General features: G+C 42.0%; 1 protein-coding gene across 1 annotated transcript in view; it reads left to right on the top strand.

Annotated features, from left to right (window-relative positions):
- Positions 1 to 25,658, top strand: part of LOC104943098 (insulin receptor substrate 1-like) — a 28,940-nt gene extending 3,282 nt beyond the window's left edge. Inside the window, exons 2-5 of the mRNA XM_010768421.1 lie at positions 20,679 to 20,984; positions 21,418 to 21,514; positions 22,123 to 22,295; positions 23,384 to 25,658. Of these exons, the coding sequence (XP_010766723.1) occupies positions 20,679 to 20,984; positions 21,418 to 21,514; positions 22,123 to 22,295; positions 23,384 to 24,709 (1,902 nt within the window). The 3' untranslated portion in view covers positions 24,710 to 25,658. The remainder of the gene's footprint in view (positions 1 to 20,678; positions 20,985 to 21,417; positions 21,515 to 22,122; positions 22,296 to 23,383) is intronic.
- The last annotated feature ends 570 nt before the right edge of the window (positions 25,659 to 26,228 follow it).

Raw genomic sequence — 26,228 nt, 5'->3', positions numbered from 1 at the left:
TCATTTTTCCTGGCCTCCGATCGCATAGCAAGGACCCACGCAACACGTAAGGTGGAGGGACGTCGGTATGTGAGGTGGTTCGAAATGTCCTTTTTGGCAAATGAAGGACAGGGAGGTGGGGGGGAAGCGACGAGAGAGAGAGAGGGAGGCATGACACAATAAACACACACGCAACCACCGACAAGTGAGACCGAGTTGGAGGTGAGGTGGACCGACCGTTAGCGACAACGTGGGAGGGGCCTGATGTGTGGACGAAAGGTAGTTCGGTAAATGTTGCTGGTATAGTTGCCTCCGAGGTGTGAAAAAGAGGCGGTCCTAGCAGTCCATAGTCGGCCATAGAGCGCAGAGAGGAGGCCATGTGTCGTGACATCACACGTCAACTCGTAATCCATTGCGCTCTATGCCGACTATAAAACCCGTAATCCAAAGACAATACCTAGTCATAGTTGTCAGGACGGTCATTTGCAATGATATAATAGTTACGATTGAAATCAATATCGACTATATACCATCGATTCGAAATGTTACAACACTACACTCAATCCGATTGTAAGACATCGATTGCGGCCAGGGTGTGGGCAGTGTTCTATCCGACGGTCAAGAGGTGACCAAGAGGAGAAGTGTGGTGTTCGAGTAAAGAGAGCGCTACCGGCAATAAAGAAGGATTAGGAACCGACGAGGACCAGAGAACCTGCGGATCGTCCGAGTATTAATATTCCAAAACACAAGGGGCAGGTATACGTAAGCTTTATAAGTACACAGTTGAAGAAGACACGGCTTTGATCGTAACCTTAGGTAACAAATAATTATGCAATGTGGCCCGCGACGAGGAGAACACAGAGGGGGCACAATCGCAGTGTGGCGTGCCCTCCAGTGCACCGCTACGAAAAAATAAACCGCCTTCACTTGTAAAGAATGTTTTTGCTTCGGGGTCTGGACAGTTGTACAGTATACATGAGGTAAAGTGGTACATATAAAAAAATCTTTGAGAGCTGACGATAGGTGTAAGTAAAAGGGTAGGGTAGAATAAGTGTCCAAAAGAAGATGGACCCTTCAACGAGGAGAATCACGAGAGGACGGTCGAGTTATGATAGTCAAACGGTTGTACCGTAGGTTTTTTTTTTTATTCTGTGTGATAGTGTGTTTTCGAGTTTGTATTTATGGACAAGAAGGGCATGTGTGTAGTGACATGGTATCACTACAGGTAAACACCAAACGCGGCTGAATAGTGTCCACTTTATCAGTCGTCTGTGAGTTGTTCCAAAGGTGAATTCTAAGTGTTTGTTGTTGGGGCGGCGAGCGAGAGTAATGGGAAGTTTAGTACAATTGGAGGATTGTGGTTGTGTAAAAACAATGTGGTCAGAAAAGAAGGAATGATTTCCCGCTACTCCTTTGTACAGGTGCCACCCTTTGAAAGGTACTACATTTCCTATCTATCGTCCAATTCTCTTATCTATATAAAAGCAGAAATGACGTGCACTTTTACAGGTCGTCCTCACACGTCTTCCATTCGCCGCCGTTATATTATCAGTGTCTCTAAGTATCTATTAGGGTGAAACCTTTCCAAGACGAGTAAAGAAGGTCACATAAGAGATTGGGAGTGGGAGCGGAGAGCCGTGTAACGTCTTGGTGTGATTGTCACGTTCGAAAATCTCAGAAAATCTTTTCGGGTCCGGACGGGAGAGGCGTTCAGAGAGCAAGGAAGAAGTGGGACGACATTAAGGTTGGATTTTGGGAGCCGAGTGGTTACCTGAGTGTGGCGGTCATTAGTGATGGACCAACGTATAGATCTGTCAGAACGACGAGTTGGACGAGACTATCGGGTGGAATGGTAAATCTGTACAAAAAGGTACTACTGCCTCTTTGTGGTCAAACTCCATGACGAAAAGTTCTCCGGTCGTCCGACCAGATAAGTGCACACCGGGTCTCGTCCGCTACTCAGGACCGCCCGTACGGGTCTTCAAGAGGTAAATATTAAGTCGGACCCTTCTGTAGAACTTACTTTTTACTCCTTGTGATTCTGTTCCTACTCGCTTCCTTAATCGCCGGGTCATAATGTTGACGATACAAGTGGTACTACCGTCCATTCTACTAACCGAAATCGCCATCCCTTGAATAGGAGAAGATAGTAATACAATCCGAGACCAATCGTTTCAAACTAAAAAAAATTATCGGACGTTATGTATATCCGTTTCCCGACGTTCATACCAAAATTAGTACTTAAAAGAGATGGGAGAGTTGTCCTGACAGGCTGGTATTTGTGCAACCTGCACAAACACAATACTGCACCATGATTACAAATGGTGAAATACAATGTAAAACTACCGAAAAATACCAGCTCCTTAAAACACAACCGCTCTACCCAACGCAACTCTACTATACCCGCGGTCAGAGAGTGGAGATGTGTCCCCTGTATGATGTAATATGACGCGTTTGACGTATGACCTTAAAAAAAAGCCGTTTTTAAGAGCAGAGCTCAAAATTGCTCCTTTCCCTCTGAATTCCTGCCCTTATGTCTCGTAAAACATATCAAATCCTGCATTCACTTTTTTAATTGTAATTTTCAAGCAAGTTTAAGCATAAATGTAGAAAAAATAAAAACCTGCAAGATGCTCTTTAAAGGAAACAAAAGCAACATATCATAGTGGACTTTTATCCGGATAGAGTTTGCTTTTGCAGTTGTTGGTGATGGCACTAGGTACAAGTCAGGGGATCATCAGGTTATAAGGATATTTTTGTGGTGTAACTCCTTAAAAACTATGTATAGTCACTGCATCCAGCTGTTGTTCTCCAAGTGATAATTAGTGAGCTTTAGAGGCTGTTAAGCATTATTTATTCTAGTTCCTTGAAAGCCATGCTAGCAGTTTCCCCCTGCTCTCAGTCTTTAAAGGGACAATTACCCTCAAAATAAAAAAAGAAATATTTGACCTTTTACCTATAGCACTATTTACTATCTATCCACTAAAGATTGTTCAAGTTTGAGTTGATCAGTGTTGGAGATATCGGCCATATAGATATCCTATATATTAGGAGTAGTCCGTCCCTTGAAGGTGAGGTATCTGCCACCTGGCTCCATCTTAGTACATAACTTCAGAGCCATTTCAAAAATGTTCTTTAAAAGATTTTTTAATGGCTTTATACAACAAGTACCAACTACAGATCACATGTGCTGTCTAAGTTTACCAAAGGAGGAAGCTAAGCTGACAGTCAGGTCAGGATCCACCTGTGATAAAGCGTCTAGTCATCCGCCGTAAACCACACAGACATGATGATTCTCCGAAGATTGGAATGAGGCCTAAGGAGCCATCTTAGTCATGGCAAAATCATGTCTCGAACAGATGGTCACCTTCCTCTCCCCTTCATCCTCTTCATCTACGCTTTCCCTCCACCTAACCTCGGGTTAGATAATGATGGGGCCGCCCTACTTTCCCACAGCCTCCAACAGCTGCATGGCTGTGGCTCATTAGGAACTGGTCAGTAATCAGCTGCCTCATTACCAACATGGTGGCCCCCTCAAATGCCTTCGTCGAGAGAAATCTCCCCCCTGACAGCCGGAGAGGGCAAAACCACTTCAGGCTATGTGGGCTGGACACACTGTTATTATGTGGGTGCTAAGCACAAAATGCAGTGAACCAAATATCCAATGTGCAATGTCACACAAGATAAAATCTTGTTGCAACAACTTTACGCAATGAATGTATTGCAACAGTCTAACTTCCTATTGAAAAGGAATGTCGTAAATGTTGTTGTTTTTCAGGGTCTTTCATTATGTCTCAAGCTAGGTGTTATTTTACTCAATCATTTTAACGTATATGTTTCATACTGTAACTGTTTTCAGAGAAAGAAAAAGCAAGTTTGCTTTTTGTTGTCCTTCACAGCTGAAGCTGATAAATCTGTTGATGATCCCGGCGAGACTGCAGCTCTGGTTCCTCCTCCAGACAGCGCTGAGGACAAACCCAAAGAGGAAGCTGTTGAGCAGAGTCCCCCTCCACCTGTGGAGCTGAGTGTGGAGGAGAAAACTGATGACGAGAGCGGCGTCTCCAACAAGACCTCTGTGGAATCACTGAAGGAGACAAATGAGAACAACAGCAACAGTGCTGACTTCAGTCGGAAGAAAGGTTGGTATTTAAAGTTTGTCATTGTCATTCCTTGTACTAACTGAGACACAAAGATTAGAAACATAGACTTATCTGCAGATTATATCATATGTCTTTATTTAACAAGGATTGAAAGAAGCAGTATCCCATACTATACTGTTTTGTTTTGTTACATTTTCTGTAGACCTGCTTGGAGGTTAAGAAACAAAGAACACAAACTCAAGGAGTACACATGAGAGCTTCAAATTGATATCAGACATTGAACATTTGTTGAAAGTTACGGCCGGAGAATTGACGGAGGCATTTGCTGAGACACCGAGTGACACAGACCCTGCCCAAACCTACTCTGAAGTTCTCTTCCCCTGTCCCCCTTACCTAATCACTCCCAATTCATTATCAAAATGATACTAGAAGATGCTGCACGTTGTGACCATCCAAGAAAAGATTGTTTCATGGTCATGTCTAAGACACAGCTGTGGTGGCAGCCCAAGTCTGCGTGATCATACCGGTAGAAACAACTCTCCAAAGGCCGTTTGCCTGAGCATGTTAAGAGAGGATTGACAGGAGAGGTAAAGGCTAAAATAATTAAAATAAAAAACTAGAGGCGAAATAAATATATTCCTCATCAATAAGAACATACAATTAGGCAGTCTTTCACTCTTTCTAGGAATATTGTGTACAACTCCTGCAATTGCTTGGAAGAATAAATTTGTACCGGACTATTGATTCTCAACCCGGTGTCGAGTGATATTTTCCTGACAACAGTTATCAACGATACAAATGTAGCAATCTGGTGCAAGATCATAAGCACGCATCCAAGAGGAAGCAAACAAAAAGGGTGTACACAAAAATAGCAAGGCTTTTACCCTCTGGCTAGAACCCTAACTCTCGATGAACCTTGGAGAGAGGGACACATTTGAACGATGTGTTTACAACCCGCAACTAACAAATCCTACTCACTGCACCCATATTGGAGATAGCACATGCTGCATCTTCTCCTTACTGGCTGTAAAATGACTTTGTAGTACGATTGACTAACTCTTACTGTAAAATGTGAAGAAACTAATCAGATCACATTGCAAACTTAATAAACATTTGTAAACACTCCACTGTTAAACCCTTGCTGCTTTCTAACAGATTTGAAGAGAAACAACATCGTCTGGGACGTTCCTCTCGAGTGTCCGGTGTGAGATATCCACCTCTCTGACCATGTGCCGTTCTTCAGGAAATCGGTAAGACTCACAAAGTGGCCAAAGGCTCTGCTGCTGCTGCTGTACTACTCAACCAGCTCAGGTGTTCATAAGCAAAAGAAAGAACATCATGCAATGCAGGTCTGCAGACCTTATTTACTGTGCAGGAGTACAGCTCCCTTCCTGAATTAAGATATTAAAAATAGAGGAGCTATTGCCAGTGTGTGCATGTCCGTAAAACTCTAAATCAAATTGAGTGTGGCGTCCAGTAGTTTATTAATACACGATGAAAGCTGCACCCATAAACTGAGCCTCCCTGCCTGTTCAAAATGTCAGTATTACAACATAAATATATCATTCAGACGTGTTATTGCTTTTTTAGTTAATTAATTAATTAGTTTGATTTGATTTGTGTGTGTTACGTACCTTTAGTTCTGTCAGCAATGACATAATCTCAAGGTCCACTTAAAAGCTTATTTCATGTTTAACTATGTCATGTTCTCCATCTTCATTATGAGGTGGGCAAAGCTCGGCGTTTAGGTGATGACACATGATGACAACTGAGCTAACTCAATCCGACTATGAAGCGGACATTGAGTTTAGTTTTATTTTATTTAAAAGTAATATGTAACCATTCTGCATTTCAATGTCAGAAATTAGTAGGTATTTTTTCTCTCGTTATGTACTAAAATCATCCCAAATATTACAACAATTCAAAAACAATTTTCATTCAATCGGCTCATCTATAGGTTCAATTGTTGTAAATAATTATGAAAAAAGTGGTTGCTCCAAACCTCCTCTGGTTCCTCCTGCTCTCTCTGCCACTGATGGATGAGATTCCTCTCACACGAGTACTGACACGGGTCCTCTCAGTCTTATCATCATGTGCTTCAGGATGTAAGGCTACATCTGCACCTGCACTGCCTCTCCCTTCCTATCTGCTCAGAAACACTCAGGGCCAAAAAGCTTGAGGCCCGAGGAATTCACACCGCTCTAAACAGCTGATGATAAGCTCACATCTGAGAGGTGTTAGCTGTCACGGATCATCTCCGCTCGCACAAAAACACAAGCTTCAGAAATCCTAAGCATCTCATTTGAATTCTCTCTAAATACCTGTACACGTAGAGATTCTTCAAGCTATCTAAAAGGATAACTGTGACATCAAATGATAATATGAATTGTTATCATCGATAGATCTGTGATGTGATCATCAGCTGACAAAAATGTCACTAGAATATGTGTTTAAGTACTCCTTTGATTCAGCAGATGTTTTGAGTTGTCGTAGTGTTACCGATAACAATAACGATGGCTCTCCGCTATGGAGTGTCTCATTATCAAAGTGTGACAGTGAACGAGAATTCACAATACCAGGACCCTGAAACAGAAGCATCTGAAGGGAAATGATCCATCATTCCTCTCATATTTGACACCTTACTACTGTTAAAGAGGCCCTAGTATGCTCTGTGTGGTTAAACCTTTCCTGTAGTGTGTTGGATAGGTTTTGGTGCATGTAAATGGTCTGCAAAAGCTAAAATCCCAAAGTTCCCAGTTTGTGACCCCAAATAACAAACTGTCCTTCACTGCAAACATCGCTGCAACAACCCGCTGCTGCAGATACACTCTTTACAACATCAGGAGGATACGTCCCCTCCTGACCCAGAAAGCCACGCAGGTTCTGGCCCAGGCTCTCGTCATCTCACGCCTAGACTACTGCAACTCCCTCCTGGCTGGTCTACCTGCATGTGCCATCCGACCTCTGCAGCTCATCCAGAATGCAGCGGCTCATCTAGTCTTCCAACCTTCCTAAATTCTCCCACACCACGCCGCTCCTCCGCTCCCTTCACTGGCTTCCAGTAACTGCTAGAATCCACTTCAAGACACTGGTGCCTTGCGTACCATGCTGCGAATGGATCTGGCCCTTTCTACATCCAGGACATGGTTAAACCGTACACCCCAGCGCGTGCACTCTGCTCTGCATCGGCCAAACAGCTCGCTGCACCCGCACTGCGAGGGGGACCCAAGTTCACATCATCAAAAACACATCGGTTTGCAATCCTGGCTCCAAAATGGTGGAATGAGCTCCCCATTGACATCAGGACAGAAGATAGATTACACATCTTCCGGCGCAGACTGAAAACTCATCTCTTTCGACTAAAATTACTAACAAAGCACTTATATACTAATAAAGGACTGGCTTATCTAAAGCCAGTTGAGTAGCACTTGAAATGTGTTGGCAAACCTGATGTATTTATGTGATTCTGTTTTCTTCAAGTTTGTATTTTCTTGGTCGAATGCACTTATTTATTGTAAGTCGCTTTAGATAAAAGCTTCAGCTAAATGCAATGTCAGGTTAATGGGTGTGAAATCTCTAAGCATTTGACCAATCACCACAGAGCAGAAAGGAGGTGCTGCAGCACAGGCAGTATGAGAAAAATAAAGACTTTTGAACATTAAAGCATGTAAACATGTCACAGTAGAGGCACAACATACGAATGTGAACCTGAAAATGTGCATAACACTGTATGTCTTCTTTAACATGAAAAAAGCTAAATCTAGCAACAACATTACTATGATATAAAAAACGTTTTTTTTTGCCTTAAATTACTATTCGTTATCATGTACACATTGTTTAATAGAATGGTATTTAGATGTGACAATACTCATTTACTTGCCCCAAAGCTGAACACTTTCTTAATATCAGTAAAGATACATACAATTATAGAAGGTGGATGAACTCACATTTATCTCGAAACACAACCCAAGTTCATTCGAAAGCAGAAGTTTTTTTTTAACCATCGTCTCAGGTATTTGGTGCTCTCTAATAATAGTATTAGTCTGCCTTCAAAATAACACAGTAAAGACATATTGTAAAACAATAAGCTACACAATTTGAAAGACACATAAGAGAAAAGGAAAAAGTGAACACTCAACTCCTTCCCACCTGGTCTGGGAAGTGATGAGAAAGCTGTACACTGAAGTTCAAAGGTTACTCACCATTCTGCAGTCGTGGATAATGGATATTAGCTGACAGGTCATAAACTAAACCAGCATAATTAGACCTGAGACTGCACTGTGTTATTTTCCAGTCAGAGCCCAGCTTTCATGTTTGACGGCTAATGTTGGAGGAAACAGTCTGTCAGCCTAGGATGAGTATTTCACAGCAAAGAGGAGACAGGTGAAAGAGAGTGACAGAGGTAGATTTAACTGTGAGAGACAAAAAAAGTGAGTAGTTAGCTTGAAGCAACTTGTTTTATTTGCAGTAGCTCTTCTTGAAAAGGGGCTTCTGGTTCAGAGACAGTTCATGGAGCTGAGGAGGGTCCCAGACCTGAAGCTGAAGATTATATTCTTGTTACCCATCAGGCATTAGGACCATAAAATAGACCTTATTCTCTCCCATTCATTGATGTATCCCTGGGCGAGATACTTAACCCATAATTGCTCCAGATGACATGGCCAACGGTGTGTGAGTGTTTGTGAATGTTGGTTTTCTGCCTCTGTATGAATGGGTGAATGCTGATTTAAGTTGTGGATTGTAAATAACTATATTTACTTAAGTACTATACTAAAGTACAAGTTTGAGGTACTTCAGTAACACACAAATAATCATGAATTATAATCAATATTGATATGAAAGAGATTATTTTGAAAATGGCCATTTTGCATTACCAATCAGAAACAGAAACTTTATTGTTTAAGTTTTTTTACTTTATTGTGTCAACCTACTTTATTGCCAAGTAGGTTGACACATACGAGGAATTTGCCATGGTGTATTTGGTGCATACATAAACACAGTCAAAGAAGATAAATTGTAAGAAAAGGACCATCAAATAAAACAAGAATAGGAGCTCTTCCCTGGTGAAAGAAATCGACGTTCTGTATGTAAACACACTAAACAACACATTAAAGAGCGCACCAAAACACCAGCAGAAATTGTTTTTGGTGCTTTAAGTATTTTTTGAATGTTTACACTTTTGTACTTGAGAAAGATTTTGAATGCAGGACTTTCACTTGTAGCAAAGTATTTCTAAACTGTGGTATTTTACTTCAGTAAAAGATCTGAGTACTTCTTCCCCCACTCTTTAAAAGCGTAAAATGCATTTACCTTAAACACAAATGTATCATTTAAACATCTCATTTGACTCTTCAGATGTTTCTCTCCCGCTTTCCAGTCATAGCAGAAGTAGTAATTTCCTTGTACGACATTGCAGGTGTAAACCCAGATTAATGGGTGTGCACGATGACAATGGTGCATGTGGTGAAGGCAGGATCGGTATCTCAGTAATAACAGTGAAGAGGAGCTTCCTGCTGGTGAGGTTTGATGTGGTTCAGACCTGGGCAACTTTACAGGAGGGAGGGCACTGTCGGAAAACGCAGACTGAAGAAAACAGCTGGTGGAGGCTGGCTCTGCCCCTTCCTCTCAGGACTTCCTACCTCAAAACATTTTTGGCCAGAAATTGAAAACTTTGAAAAGTCGTAAAGGTAGCTATTAGTCATGGATCATTAGAGGGCTTTGTCTGAGGCTGTTTTGAGGCTGTGTGTCATCACTTTTTTCCTGTGAAGATGTTTCTTTTTAACTTAAATTATTTAAAGTATAGATTCAAAATCTTCAATTCATAAGTGTGAAATAATATATTTCTAATGTAGAGATATGTGCTTGAAGCTGAAAGTGCAGAGGGGCTCTTTGATGGCACTACGTGTTACTTTATTCAGTGTTTATAGCACCTGGAAAGCATAATGTCAAGCCCTCAATGCTTTCAAGTTGACTCAACAATAAGTCAGTGTCATTCAGCATTAAGATAAGAGGATTAGTCACAGAACGGTGAAAAGTGTTTCCTTAAGCAGTGTTCTTGAGTAAGATCAATGATAATTTGATAATCACTAGTTTCATAAATAAACTTCACATGTAGCGTTTGATTGTATTCTCCTCAGTGTTTTGGGATATACAGTCATACTCTCACACACACTTTCATCCTGGCAAACACACATCAGCAACCATTAGAAGATGCATTTGGTTTGTCTAAGTTAATCACTGTCAACTTACAAAGCTCTGTGAGATGAAATACAGAAACTTTAATGTATACTTTACATAAAAGAGTTATTCATAAAAGTCACAGTTACAACACAATTAATAGAAATGAGTAAACTGAAGAGGCGGTTGATGTGGGAATGGTTTTGGACAGGATGCACAAAGGGTCACTTTCACTTGTTAAACCTGCAATAAGGAAAACATTTGTAACAGTCATTCCAGGCATACAAGGGACCCTTAACAAACAACAGATATGGAATAAATCTGTCAGTGGACTTTGGCCTTTGACTTCTGAGGATGCCATTCCCTTTAAAGTCCTGTCAATATATAACAAACACTGCGAGGGAACAAATTGTTGTTTTCTTAACAAATTAGATTAGTTTGTTTAAAATTGAAAGCCTTATGAGGTCACAAGATTAACATTTTCTTGTATTTGAATTACTGTATGTTCGCCTCACACGTTTGCTTCCCGTCTCCTGCCTCTATTAAAACCATAGGCTGTGTGCTCTTCCTGCTTTGCTTCCTTGACCTGTAGAGGCTTCTGGGTGAAGTTCTTTCCAAGGGTCACAGGTCAGAGAATCCTAATTAAAGGGTTCACAGTGACTGCAGGAGAATAATGTGTCCTCAATGTCAGAGTCAACTGGCCCACATTCTTGGCCTGTCATTTAACAAGTCTCTGCAGAATTTGATGTGCAGCGGCTGCTGTGATGATGTGTGGAGTAAACTAGGAAACATTTCAACAAAGACATGACAGGACCTGAAAAAAATGAAAACAATATTTCTGAAAAACATCAAGGGAAACATGAAACATTGCTTACTGTCAGGCCTAAATGTCCCTTTACAGTAGTTTTCCTTTTGAAGTTTCATTTATATTCCACTCTTAAAACGTTTTTCTGAACCAAAATGCTTAACGAAGACAGACATAGGCATACATATATTTGCATGTGAAAATGAAAATAGATTAAAAAAAATGCTTTAAAACTAATTCAAATTAGAGAACCATTTAAAAAAACAAACTTTATTCAAGTTGATTTCTTGACACACGCAGGTGTTTAGAAGCAAGGTTAAGTGAGTGGTCCCTTTTCAAATCTTACTTGTACTTTCCCTGACCACCATCCTTATATTTTAGGACATGTCCAATTATGCCAGGCATTGACCTTTCCTATTTACACTATAGGCATTTTACAACTGGAGTGACACATTTTCTAGATTCTTCCTTTGTACTGTACTCCAGTCCATACTTTGGCAGGTGCCATGCAAAACATTTATAGGGCTTAATTTACACCACGCCGCACCACTCTCAAAGAAGTAAAACGGGGGATGGTGGGGGTCACATAGTGAAAACAATTTGTAGAGATGACAGAAATAGATTCAGCACGATGTAGAGTCACAGCGGGGTAGTTGGTAACCATCACACCCTCGACATTTTGTGATTTATTAAACGTGTTGCCTCTATTCTTCCTATTGCTTTGTTCTTTTTTGCAAGTCTCTGCGAGCAAAGACTTTGGTTAGAACTTATCATCTGTTAACAAGCTGACATATTTCCTAACAATTTGCTAATTGTCACTTAACACAAAATGGGACTAAGGCTGATGGGAAGGTCGTTAGTTTTGCAGATTTGGTTATAACCGAAAGTACTGAACACATTTTGAGCCAGTCCTTCAAGCAGATCAAATAGAAAATCTATTTCACTGAATATCATTACATTACATTGCATTTATCTGACGCTTTTATCTAAAGAGACTTACAATAAGTGCATTCGACCAAGAAGATACAGACTTGAAGAAAACAGAATCATATAAGTACATCAGGTTTCATAGAGCCAACACATTTCAAGTGCTACTCAACTAGCTTTAGATAAGCCAGTGCTTTGTTAGTGTATAAGTGCTTTGTTAGTAATTTTATTGCTCGAAGTGGAGTCTAAAGAGATGAGTTTTCAGTCTGCGCAGGAAGATGTGTAGGCTTTTGTGGAATAAGCAACAACTTTTATTCTTCTAGTAGTCACCAGAAGAAAAATCCAAAGTTACTATAACTCACCCTCTACAAACCTACTGACCGACTNCGAACCAAAAAAGTCAACTTAATTAAAATTCAAATCCCCATTAAGTTTGAGAATTTTTGTAATGACAAGTGTAAAAAAAAGAGGTTATTTACCCTACAAAAGTCAGTTACTTATTAAGCGTTAATGTCAATAACTGGGTTTATTAGCTATAATACTAAAAACGGTATTAAGCTCGTCGGGATGAAGTAACCATGAGGAAACAAAAATGAAGGCCTTGTATTTACTGTAGCGGTAACATTGTGAGTGCGGAGATAACCGATCGCGATGTTGTGTTAACATGCACTAACCGATTCGCCAACTGGTTAGGTTGTCCTCGGTCGGTCATTGGGTTAGTCCTTCGTCCTGACCCGTCCTCTCGGAACTTTAATTTTGTACCTCTTTACCAAAACGATGAATCCTTTTTGATGTGCAAGGGGAACAAGGGAATTTAATTTGTCCCGGCCGGGAACCGTATCCGTCATATACCCGGTTTACGATTCCCGCGTTAGTTAGGTTACCCCCCCGCCGGTTTTGTTGTTTTTTGTGGTATCAGCAGGAAACCGATGGACTGTCCACTCCAAGTAGGGAATGAGTCCTTACCCCAAGTGAAGGAGTTCAAGTATCTCGGGGTCTTGTTCTCGAGTGAGGGAACAATGGAGCGTGAGATGGGTCGGAGAATCGGAGCAGCGGGAGCGGTACTGCAGTCTCTTTACCGCACCGTTGTGACGAAAAGGGAGCTGAGCCAGAAGGCAAAGCTCTCTGTCTACCGCGCCATTTTCGTTCCTACCCTCACCTATGGTCATGAAGGATGGGTCATGACCGAAAGAACGAGATCGCGGGTACAAGCGGCCGAGATGGGTTTTCTCCGCAGGGTGGCTGGTGTCTCCCTTAGGGATAAGGTGAGAAGTTCGGTCATCAGGGAGGGACTCGGAGTTGAGCCGCTCCTCCTTCGCGTCGAAAGGAGCCAGTTGAGGTGGTTCGGGCACCTAGTTAGGATGCCACCTGGGCGCCTCCCTAGGGAGGTGTTCCAGGCACGTCCAGCTGGGAAGAGACCAAGGGGTAGACCTAGAACCAGATGGAGGGATTATATCTCTTCGCTGGCCTGGGAGCGCCTTGGGATCCCCCAGTCAGAGCTGGTTGATGTGGCCAGGGAAAAGAAATTTTGGGGCTCTCTGCTGGAACTGCTACCTCCGCGACCCGACCACGGATAAGCGGGAGAAGATGGATGGATGGATGGATGGCTTAGACTATCTCTTTGATCATATCGGTTGACAGAAAAAGAAAATAACTGGGGACTATTTAGTCAGGAATATATGTTTTAAATTGTTATCTGCATGCATTTAAAATTAAGTAAAAATGCATTATGACTTTCCACAATAAACATATACAATGCTGTACAACACGGAATATTGAGTCGGAAAGATGAGACAATAGAGAGAAACAGACGCATGGCAGACATATTGCCACTTGGTCTTTAGACCTGTTCTTCACACCATTACAAACACTTTAGTAGCTATCACCTCTGACTGTACAGTATGTAGTCACTTACTTTCTGATCACACAGCAGCAGTGGACCAGGAGAGAACACCTGTGGGTGTGTCTGTGTGTTTGTGTCACTCCATGGCCTCCGTGCAACTGAGCCTTGGGTGTGCAGCTAGATAAGAACTCATTTACTCTTCACATTTGTAAGAGGGTCTTTGTCTCTCCGCCTCTCTCTCTGGTCATATGACATCCATCAACAAAACCTCCTGGCCCTGTTTCCTGCCCTGAACCCACCAATCCACAATACATATTCACACTCCCAAAACACACTTTCAATGCCTTCTATAAACTGTAGAGAATACAATAGAAAACGGACAAACCAACTCTCAATATTTTCATAAATAACACGTTATCTTTTCACAGTAAAACAGAAGTGGATATAACAGCAGCCCAGTAAAAGGAATAGTAGAGGAAGCTGGCAGATCTGAAAGTGTTGAAACTGGTTTGAGGTTTACTGTTGAATTATGCAATCTTTAGAGCTGTCAGTGGACACACACCCACGCACACACACTCATATAGGCTCGTTCCCATGTGGTTAGTCGGAAAATGTGACAGCAGCAACGTCTGACCCAGGTTTCTGTTATAGAGCTTAGAAAGCCGGCTTACACTTCATATACTTGTGATTTTAGTATCTTCTGTCTATATCCAATCCTGTTAACAGTATTCGAGAAAAAAGTAACAAAATAAATAAATCGAATTGATTTGAAATATTCCCATATGATGTATTACATTTTAACTTGTGTACTTGAACCTGTGTTCACCTATTAAGTCTCAGTACTTTTTTTTTTTTTTCAAATGTGTGGTTATGTGTTGTTGTTTTTATCGCTATACTGCGGCCTAACCAATTCCCCCTCGGGGCCAAATTTAGGTCTGGACCTTTTTAATCGGATTCATCAGATTATCTCAGTTTTTGTTTAGCTCTGCGTATCCAGCTGAAACAATAGATTATAATATTTACAAGTTCAAGCTATACAACTTCTGTATGGAGCTATTCTCACTCTCATATCAATAGAAACTCCTTTTAAACACTTTTGATTTTGCTCACAAATGTTATGATTTGAAAAAATAAGACTTTTTTCAATGCACACATGGTTGATCATTTCTTTCACATGTTGTGAACCAACTCTGTGTTGTTAAGCACCAAGATGATCTAATATTGCCCCTTTAATTGTCCTTGTATTGTTCCTGCCCAATGCACACCTGATTAATCATGTGTTAATTAGCAATATGCTACACCTGTCAGCTAAATGGGTTATCAAGTGCTCAATACCACAGATTTGGACACATTCGTACACAGAATTTGAAAGAAATAAGCCTTAGTTATTTTATTTCATCAGATAAAACAAAACCGTTGTGCTTATATTTATGTTAAGTATTTTTTTGCCTCTATGATTTTTAGTGAAAATAAACAGAGATGTCTTTGACCTTTTGGCCCCCCGCACAACAACATTCATAAGAATTCTGCTATTAGTCATTAACTATTATTGGCACACTAACATAGTAAAAAATGACTTATTAATTGATGTAGTCATGCTTTTATTTAAACTTCCCGGTTTAATTTAGCATTTCCATGAAGTTTTGATGTCTTAAACATTGATGAGACATTTATGTGTAATGACAGCATCATCCGATTTAAAAAAAAAAGTCAAACTTGTAAAAGCCCCTCCAGAGAAGTAAGATAAATGATCTTAGGTAGAACTCCACGAGATGAATAAACTGAACTTTATATAAAATCACTTCTGGACTGCTCTCGAACACCACAGCATGACACTTAGAAAAAAATAGATCTGTGTTCGACGCACACTGTATCAGAAAGGTATTCATAACATCCAAAGCATGCCAGAGATGTGTGGTGACGTGGAGCTGCTGTCTGAACTGTCTGACTGTATGCATGCAGTCAGTGTGGTTACACTACAGTACAGTAGGTTCGTCCTAAACTTCATGCTGTTGTAATTACAGCTTTTACACTTGTAAAGCTGTCATGTTTTTTTAATGTGCAGCTGAAACTGACTGCAGAGCGATTTGAAGGTAGAGTTGTGTGTGATTGGATCTTGTAGTTTGTAGTTTTGTCGCACCCTGGAGCAACAACATCTTTTAGTTTCACGGTGATTTTCGTGTGCAGATGAGAGCAGATGACAGACAGATTCATCCAGGAGCAGGCAGACACTTGAACAGACGAGGTGTTTCAGGGTGAAACAGAATGAAACACCCCGAGGCTAGACTTATACGACTGTCAAAAGTAATCACTGCCTAATGGATTAATGGGATTTGTCTGACCTCTACGTTAAATCATATTTCTCAGAAAAGAAACGCCAAATCTTTTGTAGTATGAATAACTAACTTGACGTATGAAAAGTGTGTAATTCTCCATTCTCTGCAGTGGGTGTATGTTCAGGAACAACGGCATGATGTTGTGAAGCTAAATGGAAAGAAGTGATGAAGCAGAAACAATGATAGCTGTTACTCAGTGCATGTAATAGTTTTTGTAGTATTCGTTCCTGAGTCACAGTTAATTTATATTAGGTTCTTTCCCTATTGCTTGTCAATATGAATCAACGTAACTTTGCATATTCCTTTCGTCACATTAACATCTCCTATTTATAGGGCATTTGTTTGGACCAAATTGTATCTGTGGCCTGAATGAATAAGACTAAAAGTACACGTTAAAAACAATCCTACCATGTGCATGCTGCATGATGAACGGATCATTGAACATTTAAATGTTTTCACCGATCAATCTGCTCATCATTTCCTGTTTTTGTAAACGTTTTGGGCATATTATTCAAAAATGAAAGCTGAATTGATCAGTCATTCTGTTTTTTCAATCAAGTAAATTACAACGATTATCACCATATAAATATATCCGGCTGTTTTTGTCCGGGTTGATCATGCTAGCAGTAGCAGTTTCTGTGACGCTATGACATAAAAAATGCTTATTCATGTTCCTCCATTACACTAAATCATTCTCTGACATTAGGTAAACACTGTACAGTTTGTTAAACAAAAACGTTTTTAATATGTTAATTGTACTATATTAATGAATAGTATTGGTTTTGTTTTAATACCAGTGACTTGAGAGTACGGCAATGTATACTTTTCTTTTTTTTTCTATTCTGAAAAAGTAGATTTTGGTTCTTGATCACATTTCATTGTGCTGCTGTAAGCATGCTGTCACTTGTCTGACCTACTTCTGGACTTCATTATCTCTCTTGGAATATTTGTCTGCTCCAGAAATAGCTTTTTACGTGCTGCAGACCAGGATAGCGGCATGTGCACATTATAGACGTTTCTCTATGGTTTTGGCTTTAAGGAAGACAAACAACTGATACAATAAAAAAACAAGAACAACTTCACTTTTGAGGATCCCAAACCAGTTAATAAATACAAAATAAAATACAAAAAATTGATATTTTATCTATATATATATTTATACATTTTTATTTGATAACATCATTTTTTAACATAATCCCATAGCAAGAAATAGCATAAATACAAAATTGAAAAATATGTACATGTATTTAAAAAAGAAAATGGATTTATACGTTAGAAACAAATTAAAACGTATACTACTTATAGAAAACATTTAGATGTATTTCTACTTCACTCAGGTAGACACAAACTACAATAGTAAATCCAAACCAGCCAAACTCAGTCCTGACATGTGAGAGATTTATTTTGTAGACATAGCAGAGGACTGTGGTCAGAGCAATGGTCTGCCTCTCTCTTAACACACTTCTTGTCAATCATACATACAAATTACATACACGCACGCACGCAGCTCTCCTCCTTCTGCCTCGCTTCCACATTACAGGGACCAGACACGCTTGGATACACAAACAAACATACTTTTACTCTCTCAGAAACACACACACACACACACACACACACACACACACACACACACACACACACACACACACACACACACACACACACACAGTGACACAGTTCTGTTCTTGTGAGCAGGCAGGACGTCAGTGAGGAAGTATATCTCTGTCAGGATCCTTTTTTGCATAATTTCCACTCAGTGTATTAGCGGCTGATAACGGTCTGTTGCCTTATATGGAGCAGCTGCTTCACATGCACACACACACACCTCCAAGTTAATGTTTCACACCCTATGTATACAATTGCACAATCACACGTTTGTGTACTGCAACAGATGGTCGAGAATGCACCAAGGGAACAACAATGCACACATATGCACATATTAACACACACACACCTGGATGCAGAAGAAGGAAGTGAAGAGAATCCTGGGTAATGACAGTCCCACACATTTCCTGTCCTTTCTGGCAGTTAGTTTTATCGGCTCATAGTGCGTTCACTTATGAAACTGTGTGTGTGTCTGAGTAAAACATTGATGAAGTTGGCTGTTATGTGTGTGTACACTTCTTCAACTGAGTCCCATCTTGTTTGTGCTCATTGTTAAATTGCAACCAGTTAAACATACTCGATTGTCAAGCATAAGTCATTCAAATAATATAATTCAAGACTGACGCACGCCTAATTTAACGCTGTGAATCATAAAAAACAAGCTGACGTGTTTTAAGACATCGCACAGTAACCCGATTGCTGAAAGTAAAGATGTTTATCTACTACTGATGACTTATTTTGTGTGTGTTTCTATGACTTGCTACTGTATACTTCTACTACTCATACGCACTAGTTACTCTGCAGATGATCATTTAACACACAAAAAGCGCTTGGGCTACGATTTTCTATTATAAAGACATCTTCAAATGTCCTTTGTTTGTAAAAAGTCCCCAAATGTTGACTTTAAGATATATGACAAAGAAAAGTAGGGAATACTCTCAATGTAAAGACTGGAATCAGATGGTATTGGAAATAATGGAAACATAGATATTTGAATACACCTTTATTTTCATTATTGAGCTGCTGTGAGGCTTCAGTTTCTCTCTGTGTACTTTTGCTTTAGTTAAATGTTTTTATTGGACCTCCAAGGTTCCATTTTTGCCCTTTTTGTTTCAGTAAAGCTTTTTTTGGTAATAATTGTGTTTTTATAGCAATTCTCCTGCTTATTGACCTGGTTCCTCCACATCTCTTAAAAGGTCCCATTCTAGTTAACAGGATTCTCCCCGTAGGTCAAAGGGTTTTCTGACCTTCCTGTCACATGCTCTGCTCTGTCAGGCAGATTCCTACACTGAGCGAAAGTCAGTGGAAAACACACACTGTGAACAAATGTCATGATCTTCCAGAGTGTTAACAGGGGACTACAGGGACTTCCCAAACAAGCTTTTTAATTCTGCCGTCTCACTCAGTTTGGTTATAATCACATGTAGAGTAACTTCTGTAGTGTTTGTAGTGTGTCATCACGTCCATTGTTAGCACTGAACATCTGGAGTGCTGCACACTGGCTGTGCGTCTTGTTCTTCAGCATTGTGTGTCATGTCCCTTTCTGTCCCTGGGGAGGAAAAGGTCATTGTTAGCTGCTGCTTCCTCGCCGCTGTCCTCAGGGAGAGAGGCACCTGTCACAGAGTTTGGACCCGGTTTATTTTGAACCTCTTCCCTATCATTTCTCACAGAGCTGTTACTTCTTTTGCGTGCACATCTTCGTTTGGGTCCCAGCAGGGTAGCAAAAAAGACCCTGAATCTTGGGAAATGTTTTGCCCTTTGCCCTAGATTATTTTAACTTAGGTTCTCAGTTCTAGTTGTGATGAGCTCCATTTGTACTCACTTCACCACAGCAGTAATTATGTAGCTGTTGACCACTGCTGCTGATTGTACAGGAAACTATGATGTGTGCATCCGTTCTGAGTCCAACTGCTTTATATTAATCAGCAGACCTCCTAATTTAGGCCTCAGTAAAGTAGAAGTAAATATTATTTTGACTCACATCGTCTGCGGACTTCCAACAGTAACATTTCCTCCATTTCCCTTTTCATCAGTTTTTGATTATTGTCTAGCGAACTCTGCATTTTGCTTTTCCCCGTAGCTTTCTAAACAAACCACATGCAAATCCCTAGACCGATATGAACAGGACAGTGGGAAATTAGTTTTCCAACCTCTTCTTCTTCCTGTTATTTCCTTCCAACATTCATAAATAGCCTTTTGATGTAAGATGCTGGTCTACTACTCGAGTCTAGGGGGACAAAACATGTGTTCCTTATTGTTGTTATACACATAATACACATAATAGACATAAATACATACAAAACTGCCAAGGCCTTTTCCATTTCTCCATCTGCTCCATATTTTAATGGGTTCTTCCTCGGTCCATGCTGCATCCTTCCGCTAAGTCTTAAAGGTCTCCTATCATGCAAAATGCCCGTTTTGATGTCTTTTATACATAAATATGTGTCCCCGGTGTGTCAGGGAACTAAACCCTCTCTTTTCCTCCGTACTCACATTCAGACTATATCTGAAATGTGGGCTGGCTTTACACCCACGGCCCTATCAGAAACGCCGCTATCAGAAACAATGCGCGACGCAGCATTTAGCTGTATCTGCGGTAGAATTCTGAGCAGGCACAAGCTCCCCCTCCTCTCTTTTTTTTTTTCAAGCTAAGGACCCAGAATCCGTAGTTCTGTAACAGGCCTGAAATAGAGGGGTATGAGGGATGTCTAAAAGGCATGATCTGTTTGGTATTTTGAGCAAAACACATCATAGACATGTTATTTATATATTTTGATATATCTGAGACCCATAATATATACCTAAAAATAGCAAGATAGGAGATCTTTAATGAAATCGGGGCTATTTAAAAAGTTATAATAAATAATCAGTGGAGCTTTAATATTCTCTACTGTCCCTCTCATCAGAAATGGAAGAAGAACTGGTTCGTCCTGTTCCCCGCCAGCCAGAACGGCATCGCCCGCCTCGAGTTCTACGACTCCGGCGGCGGCGGAGGCTCGGGGAGCGGGTCCACGGAGAAGTCCAGGAAGCTCGACAAGAAGATCATCCGCCTGTCCGAGTGCATCTCCATCCTGCCGGCGCTGACGGAGAGCTGTCCCAAAGAGAACATGTCGGCCTTCTGCGTGGAGACCAACGACAAGACGCACGTGTTCTCCGCCGAGAGGAACACTGCCAAGGACTGGATGGACACCATGTGTGACATCGCCTTTAAGGTATGTTCTTCTTTCTTTATGTGGGAAATGTGTGCCCAGAAATATTTAAATAAAGAAAAACTAGTTCCCTTAGTTTGGTGGGGAAAGCTGAGGAATCGCAGTTTTAAAGTTTCCATTCAACTGGCAGCGTCTTGTTTGTGTGTCTTCCAACATTTCCCACAAGCCCCTGGGGTGTCCAAACAGGCTACAGCTTCCATTTTGTGCAGTCACACACACGCATACACACACATGATCATTAGACATATTTGCAGAGAGGAAGCCAGAGGAAGCTTCCAGGAGGACGACCTTATCCGCTTCTCTGCTGCACACTTACTCTTTATTTTCATTTTCTCTTTGCCTTTCCTTTCAGTGATTGTACAGGAAAGATTTCCCCAAAACAACAAGTTAATTCATATATTGTGAAAGTCCTGATTGTGTGTCTGTGTGTGTGCAGGGCGGCAGCAGCAGCAGCAGTGCGGCTGCAGACCCTAACGGAGGGGGCCTCGACCTGCAGATGTCTGAAAACCTCATCTACTACTCCAGAGAGGAGGGTAAGGACTCTCAACTGTGTGCTGTTACATCATTTATGTTATTTTGTTTCAATCGCATTACATTTTTCAGACTAGTGGAAAGAAAAACTATGGATTTCTCCTAAATTAACTAACATAAAATATTAAATAATGCAATAATTTGCATGTTTCAACATAAAAATGGTCAACTTATTGTTTTTCAAGTTTTTGTCAAATGAAAAGTGAATATCAATGGTTGAATTCACATGCAGTAATACTACTACTAATAATAATAAGTAACATCATTCCAACATAAGCTAAGATAGTTCTGCTTATTCATCAAAACAAAACATCATTTTAACAATATGAATCTATAATTCCCTCTGTAAAACCCCTACACTCTTAACATGTTTTTCTATTCCCAAATGTAGCATAATGACTCATTTGTATATTTAAACATAACATTTCAGAAAGCTTTTATTAAAACATAAATAACTTGATGTGGGGAAGTTTTATGATGAAATCTACTGGTCAAAAACCTGTAGTGTCTCCTCTTATGAAAATATAGCATTGCATCACAGACAACCATTAGACATAGAAAAGAGAATGCAGGTACACCAGAGCAAAAACACCTCTCCTCTGATCTCCAGTGAACGAGTTCTGGGTGAGCGTGCAGCGCACCGAGGCGTCAGAGCGCTGCGGGATGACGGGCAGCTACTGGCTGAAGGCCGAGAACGACATCTTGTTCTTAAAGGAACCGAAGACCAAGAGGGACGTTCTGGCGTGGCCCTACAAGCTGCTGCGGAGATACGGCCGGGACCGGGTGGGTTATATGTGACACTGAAGCGATTGATGGTAGTTAGGAAGTGCAGATGATGCTTTTAGCTGCAGTGTGGTCAGAGACTTACCGTCACAGAGGGTATTTACAGCTTTACAGTGGCTGTTTTTGTGTCAGTTATATGCTTCAGATATAGAGACCAGGGGCCTCATTTATAAAGCCTTGCATAGGATTGGCGTGGGAAGGTTGCTTACGTAGGACAAAGCAAATAAATACGCAGACATTTTCCGATTCATAAAAGACTGCGTACCGGCGCAGGACTTGCGTACTGCACATCCTACGCCGGTTTCCCTTTTATAAATCACAATCAACTCGACATGCGGCCCAGCTTTTGCGGGCTTCACGTAACGCCCATATTTGCCTATAAATAGTCAAAGAGACGCCCATTCATTCATTGATTTTGACTGACTGCATGAAGAAGATCGAAGGAAATGACAGGAGAGGACAGCTAAAAAAGACATCTCACACCGTGTCAGATTCTGGTTATTTTGGGGAGGTGGAGATAAATCATATTGTTTGGTGGATGCAGTTTGAACCAGAGTTCAAACAGAGTTCACCAGCATGGAGGTCGGATCGTCACCAACTGGCGTACGCCATCTTTTGAGCGTACGCACCGTTTATAAATGAGTCCCCAAGTCATAAAATGACTGGTGACCTTTAAAGGTCTGTCAGGTTTGTCTGAAAAAATGGTTTTCATGCATTTTCCGAGACTGAAACTTTGATGTTATGCACACAGAAGAATAAATAAATACCTACATTGGATGTGTAGGTCTTTTGTGACCAATCTGTATGCAAGAAAACAAGGGGAAGAAAGTTTGAATCATAATTTCTCAGTCAGTGAAAGCAGTGAAGTAATACAATTGATATGCTGAGAAAAGTGGAAATTCAGTGGGAGAAGGAAGCAGGCTTCCTCTGAGCGCCAGGAAAATGATAAATGAGTGATGACTGGAAAGCGACTTGTGTGACTGGCTCCATTAGTTCAGCTGGCTTTTGTTCAGACACCTCAGTGTATATATATATATGTCATGCTCACTTTCACACTAAAACATTTCCCCCTTGCTATCCTTCTCTAGGTGATGTTTTCCTTCGAGGCTGGCCGGCGCTGCGACTCAGGCCCCGGGAACTTCACCTTTGACACCAAGCAGGGCAACGAGATCTTCACGCTGGTGGACCAGGCCATCCAGTCGCAGAAGGTCCAGGCCGAGGAGCGCCACCTCAGCGGCCCCCTCAACTTCGACCCCGACTGCCCGTTGTCCCTGCAGCACATACGCAACGCCCCCCCCAGCAGCCTAACAGGAAGTGGGGACAGCAGCAGCTGCAGCAGCCGGGAGGCCGACGGAGATTCAGGGGGCAGCAAACCAGGCTCTGCTGACGGAGTGCTGGGGAAGAGAGAGGGTGGAGATGGAGGGGGAGGAGGAGGAGGAGGAGGAGGGAGGGGGCAAGGAACAGGACTAAAGGGGAGGAGTTTACCAGAACCTCCAGCCATAATGGGCGTTATGGGAAGTGGGGGGGCCCCTGCGAAGTCTCCAAGAGGTCAGGTGGCAGCGAAAGGTGCTGATGAACACGCAGCTCTTTACTCTGAGCCGGCAGACTCCGTGCGCCTGCCTCTGCACGCCGGAGACTGCCTCTACTCCGACCCCGTGGACACCATCAAAGCTCAGAGCCAGAGCAGCACCCACCCTGTGGCCCCCCCCCGCCTCCGACCAGCAGGAGATGATGCTCCGGGAGTTCAAGGGGATCATCACCTGGGAGGCAGGAAGCTGCCGGACCTGTACTCGCACGTGTATGACCGGATCAGCCTGGAGCTGAGCCAGAAGACGGGCGCGCTGAGTCTGAACGGAGCCGCGGGGGGGGGCAGAGGGGGGAACAGCAACAGGAGGCCCCCAGGAGGTCAGACAGAAGGAGCTTTAACACCTACCGCTGCGCGTCTGGAGCACATCTACGACGAACCAGAGGGCCGCGCCTCCACCGGTAAATCAGGGATGACAATTTATGACGAGGCCCGTCTGGAGCCCCACATCCACAGGAGGAAGGACGAGGCGGCCCCTTCAGGGCCGGAGGGAACTTACAGCACTGCTTCGCATGCAAAGCCAATAGACCCCCACAAACACTCGCCCCCGCAGCCGGCCCAGAGCCGTGGCACGCCTCAACCCCCTGCACCGAGGTGGCCCAAACCCCTCACTGGCCCGAAGCCCGGCAGGATGAAGAAGGAGCCGGTGCCGCTGCCCCCCGGAAAACATGGAGGCAATAATGTAAACAACAACAACAATCTATGGGGGGGAGGGGACACGGGGCAGGAGCTGTACAGCAAAGTGTCAAAGAAGAAACCTCCACCTGCTGACTCGTGGAATTCGCTGAGATCACCTGAATGCATCTACGACAACCTGGGAGACGTCTGACACGAGGACTAACAGACGAAACCTTTATCCCCTTTGTGAAAAGAGGAGAAGTGCAAATGCAGAACACTCAGTCGTGGCCTTTATTCCTGCAGCTTTTGTAACATTTCTTCAAAATGTGGACTGGCATCATTATGTCGATTTATTGGAAGTAGATCAAAGCACAACTATAAGATCATGGCTGCATGGAGTGAGACTATGGAAGGGCCACCCTGTGTGTGTGTGTGTGTGTGTGTGTGTGTGTGTGTGTGTGTGTGTGTGTGTGTGTGTGTGTGTGTGTGTGTGTGTGTGTGTGTGTGTGTGTGTGTGTGTGAGAAAGAGAGAGTGGGTGTTTGCATGGTCAAACCCATAACTGGAGTACCAAGCCACAGTGTGGTGGGAAGCTGCCACTTTTCTATAACTCACATTGCACACACAGCGTCTGGATGTGCCAGAAGGAGCCCGGCCTGCAGGCTTCACTTTAACAAGCTGAGAGAGTGGCTTGGCTCCTTTTTATAAAGTATCCACCGTGCTTATGAAGTTACTAGGAAACATGTTTTTGCACTGCTTAGGTCCGGAGTATCTTTGAGGCTTCAACAAAAGGAGCTGGCTTTTTCTGTTTGTGTATTCTGGACTGATCCATCTTCTCAATGAGCGGGGAGATTTACAACATCTGCAGCCGAGGACACTAATATGTGTCGTTGCATCTGAGGATGCATTAAATACAAAAACATTGTTGCTACTGTTTTAAAGGAAGTGAGACATAAATGGGTCATAAATAGGTCCTGAGGGTCACATGGTCGTCATTAAATTACAGGTGACTTCCTGCACAACACAATATTATTGAAACTTTTATGTTTCTAATTACAGAAAAACTAAATATGAAGCTAACAATCCCCGGCAATGTGTCAGTGTGTATGTGTCAGAAACAGCTGTGCTGTCTGTAAATATAACTATTAATAAAAATGGCTCCAAAAACGTTTATGTTTGTCCTTCGGTGATCTGTAAACTAGGAGTGTGTCCCATCAGGAGCCGATCAGACGGATCTTTTGAAGGTGTTTTTCTGTTTTGAAGCGGGACAGTGTGACCTCACCTCCCTCCCTCTGCCACGCTCTGTTTTTGTTACTCCGCTCAGTTTCCAACCACTTAATCAGACCGTTACAAGTGGAGCCTTTTAGAGCAAAGACTTTCTCTCTTTCTTCCTTCCTTTTCTCTGTCTCTCTGCATTATTTCTGTTGTTGGGTTGCTCTGGTGACAGTTAATGGCGGCTGGTTTGTGTCGGACACGTCGTGCATTTCAACTGCAGAGAGATACCGGAGGAGGGCAGGAATACAAGATGGATGGAAAAAGAGGTGTTTATCCTGGGCTGAGGATGACTAAGGAAGTAGAAAGAAAGACCTGAAAAGATGCTGACATGATGAATGCTGGCTGGATGAACCTGTCTGTGTGCTTGTCTTGCATAACACGTACAGAATGTTCCCGTCACTGATGCTCTTTATCCCATCATCCCTTTTTATCCCCTTTCTTTATTTACCCACCTGCT

Source organism: Notothenia coriiceps, unplaced genomic scaffold (genome assembly GCF_000735185.1).
Source record: "Notothenia coriiceps isolate Sejong01 unplaced genomic scaffold, NC01 NC01_scaffold00000339, whole genome shotgun sequence".
NCBI classification, from domain to species: domain Eukaryota; kingdom Metazoa; phylum Chordata; class Actinopteri; order Perciformes; family Nototheniidae; genus Notothenia; species Notothenia coriiceps.
This window is presented reverse-complemented; position numbering and strand designations above follow the sequence as displayed.